The following is an 11,169-nucleotide window of genomic DNA, read 5'->3' on the forward strand; positions in this document are numbered from 1 at the left end:
GCTTTGCGATAAACAGATCTGTCCTCAATTTGTTGTGTCAATCTGACGTCGTAAAGTTGTTTGTCAGATTTGGTCTGGTGTTGTCGTCAATTTGACTGTGGAATATGTTCTTAAGATTTCGTTCATATGGAGAGCAATTGCGGACACAGAAGGCCATGGCTTTGGCATTATGTTTTGCTGGCATTTGTTCCCCTTTTGGCAACATCCCACAACCAAAATGTTTGCTGGGTAGTTACCCAGATAGCCAAGTCTGTCGAAAACAGATTTTGTAAAATATTGCTACAAATGTTGTTGACAAGAAGGATACAAATTTAATACAGAATTTGATTTAACAAATAATGTCGACATAATGCTAGCAAATATTTAACAAAATCTGCTGACATAATTAGATAGCAAATTGCCAACAAAGTACGGGCAAATGTGGCCATGTAACCAGACAGCAAATTGGCAGCAAAAACTGAGCAATTTGCGTTGAGCACTCTAACAATAAATTGGCGGCAAAAATCGAGCAAAATCTGTGTAGCGTTGCCTGACGACACTTTGGCGGCAATATACGGGCAAATATACTCATATAACCAAACAGCAAATTGGCGGTAAAACCGGGTAAGATTTGCGTCGAGCACTCTGACGATAATTGGCGACAAAAACCGAGCAAGATCTGCGCAGCGTTATCTGATGACACATTAGCGACAAAATACCGCAAGGTCTGCGCAGCGCTGTCTAATGATAAATTGGTGCAAAAATCGAGCAAGGTCTGCACAGTGCTGCGTAACGACAAATTGGTGGCAAAATCGAGCAAGCTTTGTGTAGTGTTGTCTGATGACAAATTGGCGGCAAAAACCGAGCAAGACCTATCACAATTTAACGATATATTGATATTAATTATATATTTTTTTTTGTTCTTATATATACACTGAAAAAAAAATTTATTACAATCAACGAAATTTGACTTGATTCAAGTAAATGATTTACTCCAATAGTCCTAATCACATATTTATTTGAATCAAGAATACAATTTGTCTTTGGAACAAATAAATATTTCCTAGAAAATGAAAAATTATGAATTGAAATGCAATAAATATTTCATTGGTTCAAGACAATCAGATCTTGCCTCAAGATCTGCATTTCTGAAATCAAATAAATATTAATCTAAAGAAAATAAATATTTACTTGAGAATACAAAACCATTTCGATTTATGAATTAAAATGCAATAAATTTTTTGCCTACTTATAGTAAATATTTCGTTAATTCAAGACAATCAGATCTTGCCTCAAGATCTGCATTTCTTAAATCAAATAAATATTAACCTAAAGAAAATAAATATTTACTTGAGAATACAAACCATTTCGATTTATGAATTGAAATGCAATACATTTTTGCCTACTTATAGTAAATATTTCGTTGATTCAAGACAATAACATCTTGCTTCAAGATCTGCATTTTTTAGATCAATAATATTGTAGCGGGGCGAAGCTAGGTAATTCGGACTTTGACCAAAACGCTTGGTTTTTTCGCGCGCATTGACCAGTCAATCCTAGGAACGCCCGCGCTACGGGCTTTGACCATAACATATATTATATTGCCTTCGACTCAATGTTTCTAAATGTTTTGTTATACATTTTACCCACAAACATAACCCACTTCTGTATGACTACATTCTTGATGGTTTACCACTCTCAATAAAGCATAATGCTCGTGATCTCGGAGTTTTTTTTGCGCCGACTTATCATTTAACAATCACATTCAACTTATTGTTTCATCTGCGTATAAAACACTTGGCTTCATCCTCCGCTGGGGAAAGTATTTTGTAAATATCTCCACTTTAAAACTGTTATATTGCGCGTTGGTTCGCCCGAATTGGAGTATTGCTCCACTGTGTGGTCTCCCTATTATAAATGTCATATTGAAAAGATTGAACGCATACAGCATAAGTTCTTACGCACGGCAGCCTACCGCATGGGAAGTCCTATGCTATTACCTGCCATGACTATTATCCCATATCAAGAAGACTTAATTTAATCACTCTAGAGAGCAGGAGATTAATTTCTGACCTAACATTATTTTTAAATTATTAAACAATTTTATCGATAGTCCTGACCTATTAAAAATATTTATTTAAATATTCCAATCAGGAACTTAAGACAATCTCCCATTTTTTATGTTGAATATCACCGTACCTACTTTATATGGCGTAAACTCATGTTTGAATAGGATGATCATCTCGGCAAATAATTATGCCAACTTAGTTGATTTCTTCGGCGGCAATGTGTCTTCTTTTAAGCGGAAACTCATTTGTTTACTCTCTTAACATTACTTATTGTTTTCTGACTGTATTTTTATCTACTTTGTTTAAATTTTTATAAACTACATTCTCTCGTGTATATACTAAAGGGTTTTTTACCCGTAAATAAAGATTATTATTATTATTATTATATTATAGTCAAAGCCCGTAGCGCGGGCGTTCCTAGGATTGACTGGTCAATGCGCGGAACAACCAAGCGTTTTGGTCAAAGTCCGAATTACCTAGCTTCGCCCCGCCACAATATTTATGTGATCTAAAAATGCAGATCTTGAAGCAAGATGTGATTGTCTTGAACCAACGAAATATTAACTGTAAGTAAGTAACAATTCACTAAATTTTAATTTATAAATGTATATATTATTATATAATATCACAATAGAAGGCTTATAAATAAAAACAGATTGAAATATTACGAACAAGTTTTTTATTTATCAATCGGTTTTTTTAATATATATAATTATTAGAAGGTACATAATGTTTTGAATCGGACATAGTATGCACATTTTGTACTCGATAATCTACCAGATTTTCATGGCTTACAAATTCCCACTCTTTCTGTCTCTGTGATTTCGAAAGCGCTTAAATGGAAACAGTGTTCTACAATTTGAATTTTGCAGTACAAAAAAAAAATTTTTTTTTCAAAGCCGATTATTATAAATGTTATTTACCGAGAGAAACGCCAAATCGTTTTTACTATAATTAATAACGTTATTTATTTCATAACGCGTCCCATTCATCCTTACCCAAAGAGTAGCAGTTATAATCAAAAAAATTATGTGAAGGTAAATATTCTTTAAAACTTCAAATTGACTTGTTAATCTAACTTTTACAAAGGAATGCCATGAGAAAGATCATCATCAGAAATCCAATATTACGCACTAGTCTATGACAAACTGAACTGATGCTTTACTGCTAAGCTGTACGAAGGGTTTTTACGACTAGTGATAATTTTACTAGTTTCTTTATTTGCTTGTGCTTGGCTTCGAAGCGCATACTGGACATATTTTTGAGTGACCGAATGCACGCATAATTCGGGATAGTGCAGCAGAATATGATGTTTAAATTGAAGTTACATTAAATAATTGTTTATGGGATGTTAAGTATTGGAAAACTAATTTTTCAAAGTTTTAATAATTTCTTCGTTAATAGCTTCTGCTATTGCTATACACACAATTTTACGCATTTAAATATAATTGCCAATATTATTATTACTTTCAATTAAATCACCAACGAACAGACAGAGATTTTTACTAGATACTGCATCTCAGATGCTGATAATATAATTAGGTTCTTTTTTAATTGATTCTGATTGTAAAGGTGGTGGAACATTAGAGTCGGAAACGTGATTAAAACACTTAATTCTTTCGTTTAAAACATCTACAGTAAAAAAGTTCTCTGTATTAATAAAATTATTCAAAATTTTAGCCAAATCGTATCTACATATTCCTTCAAATAAATCGTGCATTGGGTCCACTGAAAAATTTTGAGTTACTGATAATTTGATATTACATGAAATACGCAATTTTCTCTAACTCCAAAAAGTTTTTTCACTACAATGTGTAGAGTAGTTTTGCTCTTGTTCTTAACATTTCTGGTTTTTTTTTGTTTTTGTAATTCATCTTAGGAACTGTACAAACTCGACAACAATGTGAGGAATTAAAACTTTTTGAGAAACCAAGAATTGTATTTAGTCCTAAGTTGTCACCTACTATGTAAGTTAAAATAAAAAAATGTTCTTTTCCTCTCCATCAATGTTAATAATAATTCCATTATTTTGAAGATCAATGATTTCCTCTATGATGAAATTAAAATTGTTTATTCCCTAAGTGTTGTGATCCTGAGAGTTATGTAATTGCCATAAAAAAATATTTTCCAATTTACTAACATATTCCGTGGGCAAAATTGGAATAGACAGTACACTGCTCCAATTTTGTTGATGGTTCTATGCGTCCCTAAAGGATTGTTTATTCGATCTCATCAAAATACAAAATTATAGGAAAAATAATTTTTTAGCTTGATTAGCTACGTTCGTGTTCCAAAAATCACCTTTCATTACCGAATTAATGAGCACACTTTTATTACATTTTTCTATATGCTTTATTATTGTAGAAAAAACCATTGGCATTTCTAAAAATTTTTTACACCAATTTTATAGGTATTATTACTCAATGTACTTTTACGGATTACGAAACGTCTTTTACTTTTTAATTTGCCATATTTTAAAATGATTTAACAACGATTTTTTTCGGCGGAAAATAATTATTTTACTCAAAAATGTTAACGTCAAATGTTCTGTTCTAAATGTGTTAAAACCATTTTTCATCACGTCTAGCATATTATGTATTCAATATTTTGAAATTTACATTTTAAAAATTTAACAATTATTAACCCATACAGCACAAAATATTTTAAAAATATTTTTAGGAAGATTAAATAATTCACAAAAATATTTTTAAAATGTTTCTATGTCCGCCAGATTATGTCAGAAAAATATTTTTAAAAATATTTTTAAAAGATTACAAATAAATATATTCAATAATATTTGTTAAAATCTTTAAAATATTGCTTCAAAAAATAAATTTCCAATCAGCAATAATTATTGCAAGCAATCACATTTAAAAGATTTTTTTAATATTTGAAAAATATGCATCTTTACATCTTACTTTGGAAAATATATTATTTTGTATATCTATATCATCGCAGCAGTATTGGATGAGCCTTGCGTTGTATTGCTAGCAAAAATTATAATGTCTTGCGAATGTCATGATTTTGCTTCGCCGGAAGCCTGCTTATATTAGCCCCCAAATGAAATTTACTTACGAGTTAGACTTACCATTATGCGCCGCCTAGCGGCGTCGTTGCAAACTAGCACGGAAAGATGCGCTACCATGCATCTTTCATAATTAAGAATATTCATAATATTTCAAAAATATTTGAAAAAAAGATTATAGAACCAATAACAAATTTAAAATATTTTTAAATATTTTGGAACAAGATTATAAAACAATAAATATATAGGTTTGAATTAATATTTCAAAAATATATTTCAAATATTTAAGAAAATATTGTCTGGGTGATGAAGAAAAACATTTTTAAAAATATTTTTAAAAGATTCTTAAAATATTCTTAAAATGTTACCACAAAAGATTTTAAAACTATTTTAAAATATTCTTAAAACCATTTTAAAATGTTTCTTGCAATATTTTTATAGAAATATGTAGAAATATTTTTTGAAAATATTTTGTGCTGCATGGGAATGTACGTTGTACATATATTAATAATAATGTCATGAATTACTTTTCTATTTAAACTTCGATAGGCATACAGCTGCGTAACCAAGCAAAGAGCAAAATTGAAAACTTTACTTTTAAAAGTATCAATAGTGAGTTCTTCGTTATTGCATAAAGCTTCCGGTACATCTTTGTCTTTCAATGATTCAGTCGGAATATTTAAATGTTGTAGTACTGCATTTGTTTCTTTAGTTAAATCTACAATATCATTATTCAAGTTACTTGGTACTTCAGCTATTTCACAAGGTAATGATTCTTCGGATAATTTTGCACACAATGTTTATTTTTTATATGTCTTACTAATGAATGAACACGAGCGAATTTGTAAAAGCAATCTGCAAAATTGCATTGCACTTCATAATTCATTAGTGCTTTATGTTTTAATTTTACGTGGCTCATCAAAGACTCTAATGATAAGAATGAATAGGCGCAGAAAAAGCAAGAGAACATTTTTTTATATTAACACAAACTTAAAATGTAGCTTACCAACTTATTTTTCAATATCAGTAGTTACATGAATTATCGATGTATAATAAAATTAAATGGCAGTAAAAAATTATATAGTATCTTTTTTTAATTAACGCAAACTTAAAATCTAGTGCATTACATTATTTTTAAGTAATAATCGGTAATGACTCATAAATGTGTCAAATTTGATGAACACAAAATAATTATGAAAGAAATAAAATAAAATTTGGCAAATGAAAATCCAAAAACGCAGTTTTAATAACTAATCAGTCTAATCATGAGATTAAATATTCGAACAAAAAACAAGAAAATATTTTCTTTCTTTTATTAACGCCAACATAAAATCTAGTGTATCACAGTGTTTTTAAATAATAATCGTTAAATGACTTATGAACGTGCTAATTGTGATTAGCACAAAATAATTATGAAAGAAATAAAATAAAATTTGGCAAATGAGAATCCAAAAACGCAGTTTTAATAAGTAATCAATCTAATCATGAGACTAAATATTCGAACAAAAAACAAGAAAATATTTTCTTTCTTTTATTAACGCCAACATAAAATCTAGTGTATCACAGTGTTTTTAAACAATCGTTAAATGATTCATGAATGTGCCAATTGTGATCAGCACATTACATTACTTGTTCCGATCCGACGTTTGCTCCTCTGCAGTATTCCTCTCAGTCAGCTGCTTTAGCACATGTTCAATGGATGAAATATGCGCATCGTAGGGTAAATTGATATTGTAGATTCCTTTTTGAATTAATATCCATAAATGCTCACTGGCCAAAGGATACTCGAGGTTGAACACATGAAAAGTCTTAAAACAGATATCTAAGCCTTGTAGAACTTTTTTAACTTTGTACAACTCGTTGTCAATACAGACATAAACGTCTTGTACATCTTCAATAGATCCTACAATGATCAAGAAAGGCTGGATTGGAAGATTAAGCTCTGCAGCTCTCGAGTTTGTTTCTTGCCTGAGTTTCACCATGTCTCCAGGAATCTATAAAAAATGTATAAATACGTGTAAATTTATATATACATAAAAAAGATAATTTTATTGAAAAATATGCATTGAAATGAATGTTTATTAATTCACTTAGTTGCATACATAGTTTAAATAAATTTATACTTAGAAATATTTCTAAATCACAATCCTCAATATTATTGAACTAAAAAGTTCCAATTAAATTTAAAAAATTTGTTATAAATAGATGCATACTAACATTAGCAAATTTTAAGAAAGTATCTTTTGCGAGTCCGACAGATGGCTTGAAGTACTTGGTTTTTATCCTTTTCATTTGTCTTGGTGGAAACAAGTGAGGAAGTAAACTAAGACTCATGGCTATCATGGAATCTATAATATAAATCAATAACTTAAAACCTAATTATAAATTAGGTAGTTCGATATATTTTTATAAATAAATTTCATGTATTTACCATCTGAAACATCTTTAGACTTTATTTTTTCTATAAGAACCTTTGCTGTTTCATTTTTGGAGCTAATAGAGGTATGCTGCTGCAAAGTATTTACAAATTTTAACCAAATATCTTTATCCAAATTCACTTTAGATAAGTTTAAGCATTGAAAATCAGCATCAATTAATTCATGTCCACTAGGGTGCTTATACAGCTTCCATGTTTCAAATATATCCACCAAATTTTTGTCTGTTGATTGTTGTAACGCTTTGGTTCGATAAGCAGAAGTTTTTTTCCAATGATCTAAAACTAGATCCCAAGGAGCTTGATTCTTTTGTAACCAGTCCAGAGCATCTTGAATATCATCTTGTATGGTCTCTGTACGATGTAATATGTATAAAAGTTTTATTATTTAAAAAAAATGATAATGGAAGTTTTCAATATACAAGGCCAAAACAAGCTAACTGTTAAACAAAATAATTTTTACAGCTTATAATTTTTAGTGAAGATAAACTGAAATTTTTTTGTTATTTTTAAGAAAGTACTCATTAAGTTTTTTATTTAATATTATTTCTCTCTCTCTCTCTCTCTCTCTCTCTCTCTCTCTCTTTCTCTCTCTAGTTAAAACTTTTTGAAAAAAAATTATTGATTAGAATAAAATTATATAAAACAGAATGGTATAAATCAATTTCTACGAGGATATAATGCACCTTTTGCTTCTTAAAAATATTTGTTGAAAATAAAAAACAGTTTTATTTTGACTCAAAGGCCTCTTTAACCCAGGCTATTCCTATATTTGTTTATACAAAAAATTACCTTACCGGGCTCAGTGCTTTGATCATTTGCAGCTTTCGCCTCATTGGTTACTTTAACTAGCAATTTTTTATATTGGGATTGACGGTTCCGCCACATACTCATCAATTTTCCACGAGCAGGTATGGATTTATTACTGGAAGAATCTTTTTTTGCAATTGGTGGTATGTAGTACGTATTTGCTGCTTCTGATGGGAAGGTATTAATAATCATTGTAACGATCATGTCTGCTAGCGCATTATTTAAGCTACAAACAAAAGTAAAAATGAAAATACATAGATATGTGTGACCTATCAAAAAATTTGCCTTGAGGTGAAGCTCTATTAAACAATTTAAAATTGTTTAATTGTGGTACAATTTGTCTAATAATTTTCAAGTTATAATATAAGTTCCTTTTTTTGTTGTAAAAAAGAGCTGAATCCTTATATGACCCATGCTTTAAACCTGTTGAGTGTCAGTATCAAGAATTTTTCAATTTTTTTACATCATAAATAAAAAAAGTTTGCTAGATTTATAATTCTCAAGTAATTATTTTGTTCTCGAGAAATAAAAAAATTGAAGTTAAAAAGCTGTAAAATTGCCCAAAAACTTTTGTTTGAATGGCTGTAACTTCATCAATTTTGAGAAATTGTATGGATCTTAAAAAATGTGCCTTCAATTATAAATATTAAAAAAATGCGATAAAAGAAATTGATTTTTGGCCAAAAATCAGTAGAGCTCCACCTTAATTTAGTACATATTTTTTCTAACATTTTACCTTATTGATCGATTTTCTAAATCTGTTATGATTATGTGACACAGCTTATTCCTATATTTATCATGCACCAAGTTGTTCTGTTCAAACGAGGCTAAAATTTCTTTTCCTATCATAGATTCCATGAGCAGGTCCTTCAGAGGTTTCAGTGATTGTTTAGCATAAATATTATTATATGAAACATTGACAGAACTTGACGAATTTTCTTTATCTTTTAGTCTTTTAGCTGAGTTCATTGAACTATTGGCCATAGAATCATCATCTCTTTTCTATACATACAAATTTTTCAAAAGAAATTTAGTATTTTAATGCCAATGATTTTTACACATAGGGAAGAACAGGTTAAAGGGAAAATAGTATGTACAATAGTTATTGTAGTTCAAATGTATTGCGTTATACAAATTTCAAATAAAAAAATTTCGTTTACTGCATAGCTTTTAAAAGAACATAACTTTTAGCTATTTCTTATGTATTTAGTATAACTTTACAATACTTTTAAATAATTGATAATTGTATTATCACATAAAAAGGATTATAAAAAATTATGTGCAAAAATTACAAATTATTTACTTTACCCCGTAATCTAGGTTAAAAAATAATTCTTTAAAACTATAGCTTACCTTTTTATTATTTGCATGATAATCATTACTTTCATCACATTTATCTTTGCCAAAATGTTTACGCCAATAGTTAAGGAATTTGGCTCTGTCACCAATAATAGGTATAAGATCATCTATCAATGCTTCAGACATTATTTCTAATACATCCATGCTGATTTTATTTTCTAAAATGCAGTTATAAATATTATTTTTAAATTTGGATAGTATGCAGAAAAAGTTACTTTATTTAAATAAATCTTGAATTTGAACGTTTTTAAACTTTTGTTATAATAGTTTTAGTGGCAATTGTCTACCTGGATAAAAATTATTTCAATAAGAAGTAGACATGTATTCTAATGAAAATATAATTAAGAAATAATGAAAAAAATTTATATTTTTTTATTTAAGTACTTCAAATATTCAAGGTGATTTATATAAAATTTCATTGCGATGCAGAGATTAGTTCTTTCAATAAATAAAAATTATTAATTTATTTATTTTCAGAATAACTAAACAATCACACTGATACATATTTTTCAATAAATTACAATTAACTTTCAAGTAAGCGGCCGATTCATCTTAACAATTATTTAATCCAATAAAAACTTAATGAAAAAACATTGTACATCGATAAAAATTCTAAAATAATACTTGTACAGGCATTTTTATTTCGAGCATGTAGGAATTCTTTTACTTACATTCTATTTTGACTAATCGACCGCTAGCTTCAGTCATCAAAACAATTTTTTGCCGAGCTCTGATCTAAACAAAACAACACTTACTTTCAAAAGTTTCCACCAAGTGAGCAAGTTGTAGGTCGTGTAATAAAGTCTTCGTAGTCTCATCAGCCATGATGAAAAAATTTCTTCCTCCAACACACAATACACAACAATATGATGTCGAACAAAAATAGAATCTGCAGGCGTTATGCGAGAAAATGCGGGCTCGCGTCCGGATCTGCTGGCTCGCGGTCTTTCTGACGCGGCGCATTTACGAGGTGCAACCGTGTGAGACCCAATACAGTGTAAGACTTGCTGTTGAATGCGGGCGCGTGTGCCCTCCACGTGTGTCTCACGGTAGGATTGCTTCGCAAGAACGTGGTCGAGAAACTTTGATTTTCCTCTCACTTTATTTATTGAAACGGCCGCAGTGAACCGATTCCGCTTATACAGTCACAGAAACGCGTAACAGATTTCGTATAACGCACACAAGAAAATATATCGAACTCGCCGCGATGTTACGCCTTGAGTCTCGCAGAGCTATCTGAGAGGAAGAGCGCGCGGAGTGGAACAAGATCGGACCGGCACGCAGCGCGCGCGAATCAGCGACTGATACCGAGCGCGCCCGAATATCCGCGAACCGAGCGTCACGGAAGAATGCACGTTGCGCACACGTGATTTGATCGAGGGAGACAGACAGTAATATGCGACACATTTAGTGTACCGAACACTTGCTGAAATCTTTGATTTGAGCAAATATTTTCTTAGAAAAAGTAAATATTTGTTAAACATATTTATCGA

At 30.2% G+C, this 11,169-nt stretch overlaps 1 protein-coding gene and 1 pseudogene across 2 annotated transcripts; both read right to left on the reverse strand.

The window, feature by feature from the left end:
* Positions 1–3,376: 3,376 nt before the first annotated feature.
* LOC139785065 (uncharacterized) lies at positions 3,377–6,416 on the reverse strand (annotated as a pseudogene).
* Positions 6,417–6,591: 175 nt separating this feature from the next.
* Positions 6,592–10,966, reverse strand: LOC139785067 (uncharacterized). Of its 2 annotated transcripts, XM_071724235.1 has the most exons (7): positions 10,432–10,966; positions 9,671–9,755; positions 9,054–9,319; positions 8,305–8,543; positions 7,505–7,861; positions 7,291–7,421; positions 6,592–7,067 (listed from the first exon to the last, which is right to left on the reverse strand). In XM_071724235.1, the coding sequence occupies exons 3-7, from the start codon at positions 9,299–9,301 to the stop codon at positions 6,699–6,701; spliced, it is 1,344 nt and encodes a 447-aa protein (XP_071580336.1). In that variant the 5' UTR covers positions 9,302–9,319; positions 9,671–9,755; positions 10,432–10,966; the 3' UTR covers positions 6,592–6,698. The 2 variants fall into 2 exon arrangements, with proteins under 2 accessions (XP_071580336.1, XP_071580335.1); XM_071724234.1 differs by lacking the exon at positions 10,432–10,966 and having other exon boundaries at positions 9,671–9,834.
* Between the last annotated feature and the right edge of the window lie 203 nt (positions 10,967–11,169).

Source organism: Temnothorax nylanderi, unplaced genomic scaffold (assembly GCF_030848795.1).
Source record: "Temnothorax nylanderi isolate EJ_2023f unplaced genomic scaffold, tnyl_v1.0 TNYL_tig0732_pilon, whole genome shotgun sequence".
Taxonomy (NCBI): Eukaryota; Metazoa; Arthropoda; class Insecta; order Hymenoptera; family Formicidae; genus Temnothorax; species Temnothorax nylanderi.